The sequence below is a fragment of the Copadichromis virginalis genome, linkage group LG12 (genome assembly GCF_057382275.1).
Source record: "Copadichromis virginalis isolate Kocher_CV1m ecotype Utaka linkage group LG12, C_Virginalis_male_GT1.1, whole genome shotgun sequence".
NCBI lineage: Eukaryota > Metazoa > Chordata > Actinopteri > Cichliformes > Cichlidae > Copadichromis > Copadichromis virginalis.
The window spans coordinates 20078820-20097720 of NC_140629.1; the positions used below are offsets into that span (position 1 = coordinate 20078820).

Genomic DNA, 18901 nt, shown 5'->3' on the forward strand with positions numbered 1-18901 from the left:
TGCGTTTCTATCAATGTTAACAAAATCCCCAGCACCACTGGCTGCAGAAACTATGTTCTCTTTGGAATTTTAGATTCAATGAAATGTGTATTTTTTTAAAGACCACTTTAAAAAAAATTACAAGAAGAAACGAGGGGTAGTTCGAGACTTTTGCACACTGTCGTATGAATGATGGTGACTATATGAGGAGTAGGCGTGTTCATTAATATCTATCAGAATGCATGTTATTCTCTAGCACAACATGTAATGACTTTTATGGAGCCAATATTGAAGAAAACTGCAGGGCTTTTTTTAAAATAACATTATGCCAAAGCCAAAGTGAAGAATTCAAGACTGTGTGGCAAAACTGAAGGAAAACAGCACCAACAAGCCTGAGGTGCAGGCTACTTAACAACATTCAGTAAGGAGGAGAAACAGCAGCTGATGTTTTTGACTAATTATGAAGGTGGCACTTCCAGCTGTGCCACTCTAACAATGCGCAATCTTCCCCAGGGGGGAAACTGTTGATATGTTCGCATAGTGCATAAAAGAAACCACGAATAGGACTGAGTTGTGGGAATGTTCTCTTTCTGGTCATGTTTAGATTGAAATTCTTATTGGCTGCACTTCATTCATTACCAGTTCAAGCATGAGGTCTTCAAGGTAACAGTCTGTAGAAATCAAATGAGAAATGCACCAAGAACGTTTTGCAACCCCCTACCGAAAATACTTTTGGTTGTATGTGTGCGTGATTTCTCTCTTTGTCTTCACACATGACGCACGTTGAAGCATGTGGCTAGAATATTGGACATGAATATTGCATTTCAATTCTTTCCATGGGGATTTGTTTTTGCAGAAACAATCGAGTCAACTAACCATTAACAGCCATTCATGTTGTCATTTTTCCAGGTATTCCAAGGGAACTTTGACAACGACACACACAGAAAGAACGTGATAGACCCGCCTATCTACGCTCGGTTCATTCGGATCCTTCCCTGGTCGTGGTACGGCAGGATCACTTTGCGTGTAGAAATACTCGGATGCACAGAGGAAGAGTAAACCCTTTCCTTCATCTTTCTGCCCATCGCCCCTTGTCCCTTGGCATACTGGAGTGTCTCACAAAGTACTTCAGAAATAAACTGTGCAACCTGTAAAAAGAAATTGATTTCCAATGGATTTTTCAAGAGTATGCGTTGGTTGTGATGGGTTGCTGTTTGTTCTTTTGTACAATGATTTAAAACCTGCCCCTGCCCCTGTTTGTCCTTTTGTTTTTCCTATTTAAAGCGTGATCTTTGTCTTTTTATTCCTCTCAAGATTTGCCATCCTGTTTGGAATGAACTTCTATAATATATATATGGGAGGGGTGGGTTTGGGGGTGGTGTCAGAAAGGGAGTCTCCCTGTGGTTTTAACTTGTTGCCATAGAAGCTATTGTACAGTGTCACTTTTTAACAAATGTGTGAAATCTGTCTGTTGTGCTTCATTGGACATGATTAACCAGCTTCATGCCATGACTAAACTGTCTAAATGATCATGTAGATGACATGTTATCTCATCATCAAATGTGTTTTTACTTTGAATACAGCACCTCCTCAAGCCATGCCTTTTCCCTAATGGACACTGGCATTACATCATCAATCAAAACACTGCTAAAGCTCTTGTATTATATGTAAAAGACTAAGAAATTGCATGGTGCGTGAACTATAAATATATATTATGAGAAATCATTTAAAACCTCCAGCCCTGAAAGCAAATGGATTTGATTTAGAGACCTATTTTTATGTGCATTTTTAAATAGTTCTGAAACATTACAACACACTGCAAAAGCTTAATAAAGATGACTGATATGTGAGACAAAAAGCAAGCGCTGCAGTTTAAAGTGGTTCTGCAGCACTGACACTGAGGCTTATAAGGTTGTATGTAGTTGAAATGTTAGCTCACATTTTTTTTAACATTCGATTATTGCTAGATGTAAGATTATTTGCTATTATTGTTTGTTTGCCATTTTGCATTTATTTTATTTTGTTTGGTTTTTCAGTCTCAGCTGTTAGATTCACAACATGTTTTTAATGTCCTCGTGTTGTCTTGGAGATCTAAGTCAAATCAATTAAAAAAGCTCAGGATAGATGTTATCCATATTAACCCACAGCGCATATTTTTGGCCTCCTAGTTGAAGATTTCTGTGTTATTATTTAAAGAAAATACCACATGAGTGAAAGCAATTATTGAAAACATCCATATATGCATAACTCAAACGCTGAAAGCAGTTTCTTAATATCCTTAATTTCTTTGGCTTGATAAGTGAAAACCTTTAATTAATTTCCTCATTTTCAAAAGACAGGAAAATTGCTCATATTACTATCGTCATCTCAGACCTACAATGACCAGAGTGACAGAACAGAGCTGTAAATTAATTATGGAAATGGAATAATAAGCTTTTATTAAAATACTGGATTAAAGTATAGGAATAAAATATTAAAATGCTTATATGTGTTTCCACTGTTGCTCTCTGCATTTTCAAATGGTTGCAGGTTGCTAAACATATTTAAAGACTTGCAGTTTTTACTGTATGGCTTCTCTTGTTGGCTACATCTGCAGTAAATGAACAGCAATGTTTAGCCAGTTAAATAAATGGAAGCAAACAAACCCTGAGGTATTGCAGTAGTGTCAGAGCTTGTGGGCCTGTATCGGACCTGGATTGCTCAAGGGTTTTCCACTCTTGGCTAGTTTTTCCAAAGCTCTCTAGTGCAACAATAAAATCCAAAAGGAGCCACTTCCGCTTTGATACTCCATGTTTCACTTCAGCCTTGTCAGCTTTCAGGCCCATAACAAACCCTTCATTTTATATTTTCAGAATCTAGTTCTGAAAAAGAAAGTGAGAAATTTACAGGAATTCTGTACTGAAATAACTGCATCAGCCTTTAACAGATATTTTGATGGCATGAATGAATAAAAATAAAAATCCTCTAACATTATTTTTTAACTTAATTCTGCAATGTGAAATGATGAAAAGTACAGAAAGACATCATGAATGCTTCTAGACAAAAGGTAAAAAGTCTGAAATTAAAAAAACAAAACCTAACAATGAAGTTACCTAACAACCAAGCATAAGCAGTAGTGTAGGTTTGGTAAATGGCAGTGTGATATGATACAGTATGCTATAATGGACCGGATGTGTGTTAAGATGTTATTTAAGTGTTACGTATTTGTGTAAGTAACATCGAAAGTCTGCTGTAGATTACCTATGTGTTTCTTTTTCTTTGTCTTTGGAGTGAACTGGTGACTCCATTGACACTTCATAGGTTCATGATCACAGGACACACATAAGTATACGAGTATCTCTTGTATATTTTACATATTCTCTGTGATTCTTTATCGACAAGTATCAAGTATTTCCAAGATCTGCTCCAGTTTGTCTTTGTAGTTAATTTGTCGTGAGCATTTATGACAAAGCAGGTGTGCTGCAAAGCTTTGTGGAATTTTGCATGATGATTTGAAGCGTACAGTACAACAAGGATGTCCACAGGCACATTGTGTTCTTGCATATCATAAAGATCTAATAGCCTTTACTTTGTATTCACCATCAGTTGTCTTGTGCATTGTAAAACTGAAGCATCTCACGGGTCCAAATGGGGAAAAAAATAGAAACTCATCATGTCTTTGTATTTCAGTGTCAACTGTTCACATATTATTTCTTACTTCCTCAATCTCACTGTCACCCACTATCTAGAAAATGTACCCATCATAATAATAGTTAGGTTCAAGCCTGCAGAGGAGAATCTAAAACTCTGTACAGTGGAAAAAAAAAGACATTGCTTCAAAACAAAAAGTTCTTTCAGTTTGACAAATAAAAACATATCTGTGAAAATGATACGTTTGCTTTGTGTTTTTTGAAATCTTTGATGCCATTGATATTACTTTAGTAGGAAACATAATAGCTTCAAAAAAGAGTTTCCCACCTTTCTAAAGGCTGGGAACGCAGCATCCACACAGTGGAGCACACAAGTATTTCAAAGAGAGAAAGTTATCTTTGCTTTTTATGTTTTCTTTTTCATTTTAGCATCATAAGTCTTTTGCTGTTTCACTGTTGTTACAAAATTAGTTCAATTTCAAACTTCTTTCAATAGCCACAGCGCAACAGCCTTTTTTCCCAGGATGTGTGCTATTTCACAAAGACACACACATACAATGAGTTATACAGTGAGTACCCCTTATGTCAAGGATAAGACTAAATACCTATGTGGAAAATAAAGATTTGTTAGTGTAATTGTCAGCTGTGAATGGACTGGTTTATGATTTGTGACAAACAATTAAGTCTCAAGGTTCAACAAACTGATACATACAATCCCATTAAATAAAAACCCAATCACTAACTGAGTGTACAATATATATCCAGGCTTTTTGATGCCATTTTAGCTAAAAACAATGAAATATTATTATTATATTATATCATTAGTTATAATTTAATGTTTTTGGAAATGCTTTTTTGCTTTCAGTAATACATTCATGTTTGGTCACTATGTAGCCAGTATTCCTGTATTAGTATTAATAGCAACCTCTTGCATAGTCTGCAAATAGGGAAACAATTCAAATGCTTACCAGCACAAACATTAAGAATTCTTAGGTTATTTAAACAAGGCATATTCCAGGAAACTACTTTTCCATTTCATTGAAATCCAAGAAAAAAAGTTAGACCAGTCGATTTGTCAGAAAACTCTAAGAAAACACTGACATTGAGCAAAAAAAAACTCTACATGGATACCAATTAACTGGTAGTATCTAATATTATGGTACAAAACAATTATTAGTAACAAAAAAAATAAACAGTAACAAGTTACAATGGGTATGACATGAAGCTGCTGAGCTAGCTGTTTCCATCCTCAGTGTTCAGTTTACAGTAATGGATTGGATTTATATAGCGCTTTTCAATGCCACTATTCATTCATTCTCACATTCACACACTGGTGGAGGCAGCTACAGTTGTAGCCACTGCTGCCCTGGGGCAGACTGACAGAAGCGAGGCTGCCATATTGCACCATCAGCCCCTCTGGCCATCACCAGTAGGCAGTAAGGTAAAGTGTCTTGCCCAAGGACACAACGACCAGGACAGAGAGCCCAGGAATCGAACCGGCGACCTTCCGGTTACAGATACGCTTCCCAACCCCTGAGCCACGGTCGCCCCAGTACAATCATTGCACCTATTCGTCCAATTTTTGGCATTACTGCCTTTGCTGTTTTCGTTGTACCAGCAGCTACAGTTTTGGAGGAATGTTTCAGAGTTGACACCAGCTGACAGTAGCAGTACAAACTTTGATCACTCCCACTCAGCATGCAGCAGCAACAAATGCAGCACCACAATCACAGAGCTACCCGAGCGGCATAAGACCAGCACATCCATGAGTAACATGGTAATCATTAGTGAAGACCTTGTGCTGCTATATGGCCATAAAAATCATCGACAGACATCAGTATTAAAAGCATCATCCTTTTTTCTTTGCCAAGGTTGATGACTTTGACTGGATTTTTCATACCTTATAGAATTTTACAGTTTAAAAATACTTGTTGTAATTTGTGATGCCTCCATTTAAACCAAAGAATAATTATGTTTCTGCTCCCATTTCTTGTCCTCTGTTGCCTTGCTGTTTCCTGAAAGAAACATGTGCATTGGACCTACTCATGCTATTTGTTATATTACGACTAAGCAGCAAGTTGCACCTGTGACGTTAGTAGAATAGTGGCACCCTCATCAGTTCTGCTCGTTTCCAACCCCCCACTAATTTGCACTGCTCTTTGCAGACTGCATTGTTCATTGCTGATATGAGCTGACTGCCTTGGTGTTCCTAAATTCGTGCATTGTCCTTAGATCTCACACAGAATTTCTTTGGTGTTTATTTTTTCGATTACAACCTCGCAGTAATTTACCATGCATGCCAGATCTGACCCTATGTTTCATTGATTTACTGTGACATGCGATGGCCATTCTGTGCCACAGTTGTGGCAGCTTATCAAAATGAGAGTTACAGGGCTAACACAGTGCAGGCAAAAGTCCACTAATGCTTCTGCTATGGAAGTGTCAGTCCAGTTTAATGTAATTGGCTTGTAAACCTAGGTGACTGAAGCTATAGGGCAATTAAAAAGTGATACGAAAAGGGGAAAAAATCAGTTTAGTCGAAGACCCTTAAAGATTTTACATTTAAATTAGGAAGGGTCACGTTAAGGAAGATTGTGCATGCAACATTCCATCTAATCTACCTTAGATGTAATGTGAATACATATTATGGTGATCATTTATTGCATAAAAAGTTCAAGAAGTCAAACATTTTGTTTGATATATGGAATTTCCCATGTTGGGTCTGTCAGTAAATGCAACATGAGGTGAGCACTGTGACTCTGGACCACAAGAAGTTGTTGTTCCACTTGCAATAAAGAAATGTTCTGCAAGAGCCCTGGATCGATCCTGGTTTTGGATGTTGGAAGACATTTACATTATGAATCAAAGTTGCTGTTCACTTGACTGGCAAAGCAATTTCCCTGTGCAGTCGTGTTTTTATCCATCTGTTGGTTTAATTTTCACATCATGTGTTTTTAATTTCTTGTTCTCTTACTTCCCACCTTAGTAATCAAAGCAATTCTTGTTTTTCTCTCCATTTTATGTCAAACAGCTGTTGTTTTTAAAGGCTCTGTAATAAAGCAGAAAATTGTTTGCCATTTTAGTTTCAGCATTTGTGTTCGTGTTTGGACTCGTCTTTGTTGTCTTGACCTTTTATTCTATTTGCAGTTTCACGTCTCTTATCTTCTCCCAAGCAAGGAGCCTTAATCTATTACTGTGATCAAAAAGCAAGTCATATTTACTCTGGTGGCCCCATGATTGAATTTAGCTTTACAAACTGAAATAGCTTAACAGATTAAAGGATCACGAAACCTTATAAACCTGAGGTAGAAGGAGGCATCCTAATTAACAAAAGGCCTTGTGTAAAAAATAATTAAATTTCACTAAGTTAAACATATATAAACAGGTAATCCTATAGTATGTTTTAAAAGTACCTACAGGTAAAACATTATCCAGTGCAGTGCATAACAGAAAGCACATGTAGATACTGTATGTGATAACACTAAATAGAGATCAGAGGAATACATTGTTAATAAAACAGTATTTCTCCACTTCAAGTACTTTACGAACACCGAACTCTGGAGAGGAAATTGAGTTAAATATCTTACTCCACCATCACAGGACTCAATATCAAATATGTACAAGCTCTTGTCACGATTCATTTCAAGCACTTTATTCAAGCATGGTGTTGCATAGCCTTAGAAATATCAAGAGTCCTATATAACGATTCAACATGTCTATTTTTAAAAAGCCATGCTGAAAGAATGAGGAATAAAATGTTTAGTGTGAGTGGAGTGTAATGTGTAGTCGCTCTTACTGCCTGTCTATAGAATTTGCAAAAAGCTATTTGTAGGAAAGTCGAGATTAGGACTTGTTCCAATCAGGAGTGTGTCCACCCCTCTGTTGCAGAATGCTACATTATAATGTGAGCAAAAATGACAGGTTTTGGATCACATTAAATACTCTGCTGCTGTTCTCGTGTAAAACTGACTAACGGAGCTGCAACAGTAAAATGTTTAACAAGAACTACTTCAGACAGCATAGAAAAACCTCAGAAATACAAAAAGATTTTTATTTTTTAGGGATAAAAATGTTTCAATCTTCAATTATTTTAATTAAGCCAGATAGCAAACAAATGATTCTGATTCTTTTGACAGAATTATCTTAACTTCTACTTTTACTTACTCTCGTACTGCATCTACTTTCTCCTTTGACAGCATCACACATCAAGGTACCGTGTAAAAGTCTTGAGCTGTCCCGCATTTCTTTATATTTTACTTACAAGAATCAGTTCTCACAAGCAATACTTCTCTCAAGCAGTCAGTATTTTGTCTACACATAATAGACAATGTAGCAAATAACCGATTTAAAAAGTACCTTTAGGCACTTTGTTCCCATTTCTTTAGTTGAATCTATAAAAAAAGACATAAAATAATATTTTTGCATCAACAAGGTGATTCCTGAAGAGGTATTAGCCAAAAAATGGCATATCTTGACATGGTGTGCAGTATGTTTTTAAAAAATTTGAGGAAACTGAAAAAGAGCAGGACAAAGGGTGTGAGAGAAGTGTGAGGTCGAAAAAATCTGCAGGAAATGGACAATATCTGAAGGCCATGTGCTTAAAGAAATTACTAGAAAGCTTAATAAGAAAGCCTGTTGACTTCATAAGCTTGTTAGAATTACACACTCTCTGCATTTATCTTGTATGCTAAATTAAATTTATCTTTGCACACATTTTAATAAATAGTTACATATATTTCTCACTTTTCAGCAAAATAAAAAGAAAATAGAGTTGGCCAGTAAAGTACATTTCCCCAACCCTAAACAATTACATCATTAAATGTTCTGATTTAATTATGTGTAAGCTTTTTTTTTTCTCAGCAAAATATTCTGATTTGGGTTCAAGTACGAACCTTGTTAATGTTATTTGATCTTTGTTTTCATGGTTCGAATAACACGTGAAGTTATGGAGCAGACATGGTTAAAACAAACAGTGACTATCGGTTAGAAACAAGAAATAAGCAGTGATAAGTAATTCAGTGATCTTACATATTTTTCTTACCTCACTTGTGAAAGCTTTTGTGATTTATCTCATCATCCCTTATCCAGAGCATTTTGTATCAGGAGCACTACAGTACATAGAGTGTTTGAGCTATATATAGTGTCACTTATCATATGGAATAAATTTATCTGCATGCCGTGTTGTTTGTCGCAATGAATATTGAGGGCATATGAGTTTCAAGTGCACTGTGATATCTCTCTTGTTATCTTGTTTGTGCAGTCTTTGGGGAGTTTTTGGCAGAACTGGGCCACACTTGTGTGGACTGTTCACTTCTCTAATGACAATGAAGCAAATGTTATTTTTGGTTCAGTTTTAAAAACCTGTAGTGCATTCAAGAGGGACAGAAATTGTGACTAATAAGCTCCTAAAAGCATTAAACTATCTTTTTCCCCCTGTTTTTGAGGTCATCTTGAATGCCTCCTTACACAGCGAGTGTAGCGAGTCGCATTGAGGTTAATAAAACAGCTCCTGTTTCTGTGAGAAGTCACATGACTGAAAACAGTGAAAGTAGGCAACACATAGGGAGATTAGAGGTTCTCGGACAGGACCAGTGTTCCAAAGCACCAGAGTTTATTACTTTGTATGTATAACCTTCTCACAAAGGTAGAGCGAATCCCTGGGAATTTTTACAACTGCTGGCATTGATTGTTATTAGATTTGGTTACTTTAACAAGTCAGGCGCAATGCATTTACATTTCAAAACAGTATGTATGTGAGTACACACTGAAAATGAATCAAATGAATATTGACTTCATATTGCTCCTCCAATTTCTGGTTTTAAGCTGGTTCAAAGCAACAATAGGTGGATTGGTTTTATTATGTTGTAAATAAGGTGACAGATTTCAGGGCCAATACTAAAAAATATAGGATTTTAACTGTGTCTTAGTAATAAAAGAACTTTATTATAATGCCTATTATATGCCCCATTGTTATTCACAGTGTTTTGGGAACAGGTGTATTAATATGGAATGTTATGACATAAGATAACATTATACCATATATATTTATCACCTATAACCCCACCCCCCACCCCACTGCCACAGTGTCATCATAAACTTTCTTTGGTTACTCCCTAGTGGTTAAAAAATATTCTCTCTCTAGAGTCAAGTTTAAAGTTTTAAATGAAACTTAATTACATGCAAAGTTGGGCTTGATGACAGATCAGAGAATAGAAGCACTGTCTACTTGCTGACATACACAGACTTTCCAGCAGTCTGGGATGATATTAGTCCAACAGTGCATTTTGTTTTACTTACACAGCTTTACCTTTATTTAAAATTAAGATGGAAATGCCTAAAGGGTATTCATTGCATTCTGAAGCAGTAAAGGATCTAAAGGACTAGAAAGTGAAAGAAAAGAATACAAATGGAATAGTTACTGTTAAAAATAGATTAGGACTGTTTTCTTCTTCACTATCCACATTTTCTTCTAGAATGAGATAAAGATGAAGGAGAAACTGTATTACTCTGGCTTTACATCAGTAGAAATAGCCTGGAATAATCTAAATCCTCTTCCTAAGGTGATTTTTTGTTGTTGTTGTTGTCTGTTCTTTAAGATTATGGCATTCTTGTAGTGTCTTGTCTTATATCGCTAGCTAGTCAGATATTCTGACCTTAGAAGCTTAAGAAAAATCAAAGCTTGAATGGGAGATGAGGAAGAATAGCACTGGGTGAGTAAGTGATAATGTGACCAGTTGAAGGAGGTGACAAAAACTTTGCAGCAGTCTATGAAAGATACATGAGCCAAGCTCCCATGAGCCTCCAGTTCACGTTAAGAGGAACGTGTGAGTCCAGTGCCTTTGAGAGTCACCTTTCTCAAAACTTGCACAAAGCTGTATATACAAAACTTAAAACTTGAGCAGAGATGTGCTCTTACTGTAGGCAGTGTTTAAAGTTCGGAGAGTAAACTGAGTAAACTGGACCTGAATAGACCTGAACTATCAGTTCTCTCTACTTATATAAGACTTGTTACAGTCACAAATGCTTATTTTAAGCATTGTCCTAACCAAAATATCTATTCTGATGTGGCTCTACTTTTTTTTAATTTTAATTTGTTTTTAGCTCACTGCTGTATTTTCAAATACGGAAGTAATTCAAGCATAGTGTTTATGCTCATATTTCCTCCACATAAAGGTTGTACACTCCACCTCTCATTTAGTCTCTCTCCTCATAGTGCCAGCTATCCCTACGCAGCTATCCAAAACTTCAGCTCCTTCCACAGAATTTGTATATGATTGATATCTGGAGATTGGCTACGCTACTCCATAATGTGCATCTTCTTTAGCTGCTCTTTTGTTGCTTTGGCAGTATGTTTTGGGTCTGTCTTGCTGTACGACCCATCCATGACACACTTTCAGTGTTCTGGCCGAAGGAACAAGGCCCCTGTCCAAGTTTTTATGGTATGTGGCTGCGCCCTTTGGCCCTTTGTGTGCTGTGCTTCTACCTCCATGGTTGACTGTGGCAATGGTGTTCTGATATATCACCTTTCTCATGGTTATGCTCACACCATGAGGCAGCTCCAGCCCGAGGGCATTTCATATTTTATCCATTTCCAGATAACCACACTTAAAAGTGACCTTTTCAAAGCTTCTTCTGGAGGCGCTGCTGGGCTTTCTTTACTAGGGCTGATGTGTTTGTGGACCAGGATAGGTCCTCGGATATGTGGGTGCCGAGGAACTTAAAGGAGGACACCCTCTCCACATAGTCACCTTTTATGGAGAGGGGAGGGGGATCAGTTCTTGTTTTGCATGTCCATGACCACTTCCTTGGTTTTCTTGGTGTTTAGGGTGAGGTTATTGTAGTTACACCATTCTGACAGTCGCTGGACCTTATCCCTGTAGGCGGTGTCATCATCGTTGGTGATGAGCCCCATCAGAGTGGTGTCGTCTGCAAATTTGATGATGATGTTGCAGGGGTGCGTAGGGGTGCAGTCACTGGTGTAGATGGTGTATAATAGTGGACTCAGCACACATCCCTGTGGTGAGCCAGTGCTGAGTGACAGGGTGGATGATCGCTGGTTGCCAACCTTGACTGATTGTGAACGGTCTGTGAGGAAGTTTTTGATCCATGCACATGTGGAGGGGGGGAAGTCCAAGTTTACCAGCTTGTCTATAAGAATGTCTGGGATGATAGTATTGAGCTGAAATCAACGAAGAGCATCCTTACTGATGTCCCAGGATTCTCCAGGTGATGCAGAGCGGAGTGGAGAGCAGTGGAAATTGCATCCTCTGTGGACCTATTTGCCTTGTAGGCAAACTGGTGGGGGTCGAAGCTGGGTGGGAGGCAGTCCTTTATGTGTTTTAGGACCAGCTTCTCAAAGCACTTTGCAACCACTGGAGTCAGTACGATGGGTCTGTAGTCACTGAGGCTACTGATGGTGGTGGACTTGGGGACTGGGACTATTGTTGGCGATTTCAGGCAGTGAGGGACAGAGGCATGTGTCAGGGAGAGGTTGAATAGTCTGGTGAACACATGAGCCAGCTGGTCGGCACAGGCTTTGAGGACTCTACCAGGTATTCCGTCGGGGCCAGCAGCTTTCCTCTGATTTACTGCTCTGGACACATTCGTGTCACTAATGTCTCTCGATAACTCTTTAATCTTAGCCATGTTGGTGAAGAGGTTGAAATAGAAGAAACTGTGAACAGGTGGGCTCTGGATCCATAATGAGTTATGATCATGACTATCTGTAACTGATTGATTGTCTGTTATCTGTTTGTGTGCCATGTGGGCACACAGCCAATCTGTGGAAGCCATGATTCTTGTTGGGTTGTTGGGAATCAAATACTTAATTCACTTTATCTTATGCAAATTAATTTAGGACATTTATGTAATGTGTTTTTTTAGACTTTTGGTTGAAATTCTGTCGCTTTCCATTGAAATGAAACTATCATAAAATTAGAGACTGTTCATTTCTTTATAAGTGAGTAAGTCCACAAATTCAGCAGAGGATCAATTAATTATTTCCCCCCTGTAAGTGAAGTATGAAGTTATATTAACTGGTGCGATGTATAAAAAGTCCAAAAAGACACATTAACTTGCATCCTGTACTGCTCTTCTCTACTGCTCTTCTCAAGCTATTGCTCATTTTTTAACTCTGCAGTACAGCGAGCTGAACAGCAAGGATAATAACTGGTGCGTAGAACTAATCAGTCACAATGTTACAGATGTTTTTAACTTCATCTTTACCTCTAACTACCAGCTGTCTCTGTTACTGCCTGCACTGTAGGACTGTCTGAAAGGACCTTATAATGTTGCACCACTGTTTTTTATGCATATGTTCTTCCTATGTAAGGAGGATGGTACTGAGACAGTACACCGGCCTAAAGTTTTCTATACGTGTTTTCTATAAGTGGTAAGAAAGGTATCAGTTGTGCTGCTTTGCAAAATTTAGTATTTATTTACCTAAGTATTTGCAGTTTTTGAGACCTTATACATCTGCTAATGTATTATTTAGAGGAACATGTTGTTGTGTTGTGTTTTTAGTCATTAGGGTATAAGGTAAGATATAAGGACAACTTATAGAATCTAGACTTTAGATTATATGGACATAGCACATATGAAGCTATTATGATTTTTTTTTTATGGAAATATACCAATTTTAATTGTTCCCCCTTTTTAGAATAGCTTTTTAACATTTGTGATATTTTGAAGATTTAAATTGGTTGTTGGTTGGCTTGGAAACGCCTTAATATCTCCTCTGGAAGAGTTAGAGAAGGTGTCTGGGGAGACAGGGATCTGGGCATCTCTGCTTAGACTGCTGCCTCCGCAACCCAGACCCAGATAGACATCAGAAAATGAAAGCATAGATAGCCGGGCAAAGCATTATTGTGATGGTGTAAGTCTAAGGTCTAAAACAAAATTACAGAAGTTACAAAAACAAAATGCTGTTTTTATCATATAATATATGAGTAATAACAGTTTGACTCCTAGGAGCCAGCTCCCCACAGTAAGAACTTTTACTTTCAGTACTTCAGATTCATAGAGCTGGTAAATATACTTGCATTTTTTGCATGTCTTGCATTGAAGGATTTATAGTTTTCCTTTAATAGTTATGTTCATGTAAAATATTCATGCCCCTCAGTACTTCTGTTATTATTTTACAATAAACTGTATCAAAAGGGCCTCAAGACAAAGTTACACCTCTGTGTTGACAGTCTCACTCTGCATACAGCAATCCTGTTTAAGCAGCCAAAAAAACCAACCACACTCTGCTTTTTCAATTAGAAGGAATGTTGAGAGGATGATATTAACAAAAAGGTTTGTGTAATGTAGTGTTACAACACACACACACGCACACACACACACACACACACACACACACACACACACACACACACACACACACACACACACACACACACACATATATTTTTAAATTTTGTTTCTTTTCTTTTGTCACCCTTCAGTTTGTTGCCTGTAGACTTGTGAAACATGTTTTCATCTTTGTCTGCTGGTTCAAATGTGCTTGCTGCTATAGATACTCTGTGGACCCAATTAGAATCAAACAATAGAAGCAAAATCCCTCAAGGTAGTGATTGTGTGGTTTGGACATTTTTATCTGCAGTGGTATGCGGTGCTGAATCTGACACAATTTGAAAACATTTGTTTTATATCAATACTCTGATACTGTACACTCTTAATTTATGAGCCACTGTAAAGGAAGGATAGAGAGGCCCCACTATGATGGCAAACCAGGGATTCAGCTTTTGATGACTGGTCAAAAGAAACAAAAAGATGGATGAAGTTTGGTCCAACCATGCAGTAGGCCAAGCGACCTATCTCTTTAAATTTTAGAGAAACGTCTGTACTGTACAGTTAAAGGAAATCATTATTATTTAATCATCCATAATGACCTAATTACTAATAAAATTGCAAGCTTTTTTTAGTGAGATTAAAACGTTCATTAATATGTGCCACCAGCTTTTGAATGATGCAGTTTTTCAGATTAAATTCCATTGTGTTGCACCAGTTTCAATGACAACACAATGCACAGTACTAATAATAAAACTAATAAGTATCAAAATAACAAAACCGCAGCTGGGGAGAACATCCTGGGGCAACTGTGTTAACTAAGTGTTATCACATTGCAAAAATAGCGCAAGTACAAAAAAAATCACAATAGGCACACAACAATTGACAGTAATACGAAAACGTTGTTGCAAAATCATAATTGCTCACACAAATTTAGGCGTGAGATGATATCAAGTGCCTGTACTGTGCAATCATGGTCTAAAAATTGAATGCATAAACAAAACTACCAAAAGCAATGCAAAAAAACAGACCGGTGGTTCTCCAAACTTTGAACAAAAATAAAAAAATAAATAAAAAAAAAAGCCTGAGAGCTGCTTGGCCTGGAACAAAGAGACATCATTCTTCTCCAACCTCCCTTAAACAGGGGCAGGACAGTCCAATTACTTTGTCGGGTAGCACCTGAGAGCAAGGAGAGGAGAACAAACTCAGCAGCTTAACAGACATTAGAGCACAACATATTTTTATGGATATTGATTGATTTATTGATCAATTTGATCATTATTCTCATGGTGTCAGCTATCAAACTTTTCCCTTCAGAACAGAAGGAATTCACCAAGATGATTTGGTCCTTACTTATATCCTGCAGCTGTACATTCATGACGCAAATCTCCTGTTGCACCACATCCCAAAGGCCCTCTTTTGCATTGAGATCAGGTGGTGAAGGCCAATGAGTGAACACATTTTTGTGATCAAGAAACCACTTTGAGAGTTGACCTTTGTGACACTGTGGTTATAAAGGGATAGATATGGCCAGCAACAATCATCATGTAGGCAAACTGAGACTCATCAGACCAGGCAATGTACTTTTTGTACTTTTAGTTTCCTGTTCTTCAGTTACAAAAGGGGGACCTGGAAGCAGGAGGTAACTTCAGAGATGCTCTTCTGCATACTTCAGTTGTTACTAAGTAGTTACTGTTCCCTTCCTATCATCTCAAAGCAGCCTGCCCGTTCTTCTCTGATCTCTGGCATCAACAAGGCATTTTCACCCAGGGAACTGCTGCTCACTAGATATGTTCTCTTTTTCAGACCATTCTTTGCAAACTCTAGAGATGCAGGATGTGCAGGAAATTTATGGTTAAAGAAAACAGAAGTAGAAAATCATCAGTCTCTGAAATACTCAGACCAGCCTATCCAGCATCAACAACCCATTCAAAGTAATTAAAATCACCTTTGTTCCCTATTCCGATGCTCAGTTTGAACTTCAGCAGGTCTACAAGCTTAAAATGTGCTCAGTTGATGCCATGTGATTGGCTGATTGGATATTTGTGCTAACAAGCAGTTGAACAGATGTAACTGTATTGTACATAGCAATTTTTATTATTATTATTATTATTATTGTTGTTGTTGTTGTCGCTGTTGTTTCTCATTGTCATGTCAGTCTTTATAGTGTGTCACTCTTCTATAATTGAGCAGTCTACAGAAGTAATTTTGTTTTAATGAGTGAAAAGGGGAAAGTGTTTTAATGACATGAATCCCTCAGATAATATTTTGTATAGACTAATGAGCTTCGTGACAGATCACTCACACAACCCAAATTCTAGATGTGTGTACATTCACGTGTGAATGAGTGCGGATGCAATGCTCACAAACAGAGCTGCAAGAGTTAGGAACACTGTCAAATTAGACAGCGAGAGGTCTTTTTTTTGGCCTGTCCTCTAACGTCATAACAAAGCAGAGGATATTTGAAGGGTAATATTGTTATCTAGAGGGTAAACATACTATCTCATTTATGATCTGAACTTCAGAGACATCTCACTGTGATGGATGCAGTGCCTTCTTTATTGATAACACAGAGCTCATATAGCAGAACAAATGAACTACACACCCTTATTTAATGAGAAATTTTATTATTAGGTAATTCTCAATTTTGTGTTAATACATTTGTGTCATTAAAATATATATCAAAAGCAGTTAAGATCAATTCTATATGTTATGAATTTTGATGTAATTTATAATTAAATTAGTTCAGAGATATTTAACTTACAAAATTGTTTTTGAAAAGAGCGCTTTCTGGTTTTTCTCTCAACATCAAATCGATCAAATTATTGTTATTATGTTCCTATTTGCATCTGTTTGTAGTTTGTAGCTCGCTCACAATTACTATTTCAGCTTCTTTTCAAAAGAAAAACATGTTTGTATATGTTGCTTCCACTTGTCTAATTATATTTGAAAAACTATTATAATATATTTTCTATAAGTTTTCCTCTAAAACCTGTATTAAATGATAATAATTAACTGTCATCATGTGCACAAATAAGATATGCTTATTTGCATGTTTATATGTTATTCCAGCAGCATATATAAGCCACTTATATCCTCAGAGGGAGTCATACGAGTAAACAAACCTTTAAATCTGTGCAGAGATATAAAATCTTCCTGATTTGCATAAGCATTTTTTTACACTTTGAGATGGCAGAGATCATACCAAATTGGCATGAAAGCCCAATGAGCTATTTGGGTGCAGCGTTACACTTCAGAGAGCCTTTCAAATCAACCGCCCTCTCATCTCTGCCAATGAATGCTGCATGTGATTAAAACTTAACACCAAAACACAGGAAGCGACTCAGTGGTTTTATCGAGAATGAAAACTTGTGCCTTGAAATCCACATAAGGAAAAAGAAAAAAAAAGATATGAAGAGAGGAAATGAAAAGGAATAACCGCCGATTTCATCTCTGCAGTTATACACTTTTATTGCATGAAATATATTCAGAAACAGAGTTCAGAGAAGAAAGGAAATTTAATATTCTAGGAAACATTCTTCTCATTTCAAGAGGAAAAACTGCCAGTTAACACTGGGATTTCCAGGCTTCTACCGTTCTACCTTTAAAAGCCGGAGAGCAGTCAAATGCTGGAAGTGGAAGCTAAATTGGCTCATATGTATATTAGGTCGTTACCTAGGAATTCTGGAGGGAGGGGAGTGGGGGTGAGTGATTGAGGGGGTGGGGGAGTGGAGTGTTTCAGTTTGCCATCTTAGGGAGAAATCAACACATGTCCTTTGTATGTCCTTTGTTGCTGACATTTATTGATGAAAACAGTACAAAAAACCAACCATTTGTACACATATTTACAAATAATGATAAAAAGTGAGTGAGTACATTTCAACATTTTCAGCAATCACTCACAATCCTGGCACTGCCACGGTATCTGTCGTCTGCATTTACCACATGTGTACCTGTAGCAGTGAACACATCGCACAGTGGCCTGATTTTTTTTGCATCTGTGTTTGACCTGACACGTGGCCCTTTTTCCAGGGCTCGGTGTGGAGGGTTGTGTCCGAAGCAACTGATCTTTTCTTGCCTTCTTCGCAGCTACATGAGAGCGAGCCAACTCCCTTGCAAGCTCCACCAGGAAGTCCACCCGTCTTTCCTTCGTCCCGGTGCATGCTTGATACAGCACATGTGCATTCAGTGCTGCCATGTCAATCATGTTATAAAACACGGCGACTGGCCAGCGCCGTGTTCCTTTGCGGACAGTGTACTCCCGAACCATCTGGTCCATCACATCCACGCCACACTTTGTTTTGTTGTAAAGGGTGACAGTGTTTGGCTTCCTTTTGGTAGTGTTATCAGTCTGAACCACGCTGTGCATGCTGCTAAGAATATAGACTGTCTTCTTCCGTTTGGCTGCATATGCCGTCAGCGTGGCAGCAGAGGTTGAAAACACCTAAGAAATAAGATAAATTGTTATTTCCATAGCCCTTTTACACACAATGAAACACATAAACATAGAACCACAAAAGACCTGCAATATACCTGAGTGGTGAATTCATTGCGATCTGTCTGTCTAGTGGATTGAGGAATTTCCCTGCGAATCTTGTTGACTGTGCCGAGGATGGTGGTTTTCCGTCCAAGAAGTTTTTGCGCAAGTGAAAGCGATGTGAAAAAATTGTCCGTGGTAACATTTCTGCCCTTGTCTAGGAATGGTTCCATCAGCCTCATTACTACATTTTCAGAAAGTCTCTCCCCAGTGGGACGACTGGGGTCTTTGCCAAGATATGGGAAGACATTGCAAATGTACTTGGATTTTAGGTCGCAGGCCACCCAAAACTTGATCCCAAACTTGTCCGGTTTACTTGCAATATACTGCAGGAAACAGCACCGAGTCTTTGATGGGAAAAGCTGTTCATCAACGGTGATATGTAGACCAGGGTTGTAGCACGTGATGCAGTTGGTGACAAATGATCCCCACACACTGGAAATTGCAGCGAACTTATCAGTCTTTG

General features: G+C 37.8%; 1 protein-coding gene across 2 annotated transcripts in view; it reads left to right on the plus strand.

The window, feature by feature from the left end:
* Nucleotides 1-3848, plus strand: part of edil3a (EGF like and discoidin domains 3a) — a 142470-nt gene extending 138622 nt beyond the window's left edge. For both annotated transcript variants that reach the window (XM_085475197.1, XM_085475198.1), the window contains exon 10: nucleotides 889-3848. In XM_085475197.1, the coding sequence (XP_085331323.1) occupies nucleotides 889-1038 (150 nt within the window). In that variant the 3' untranslated portion in view covers nucleotides 1039-3848. The remainder of the gene's footprint in view (nucleotides 1-888) is intronic.
* Nucleotides 3849-18901: the final 15053 nt, after the last annotated feature.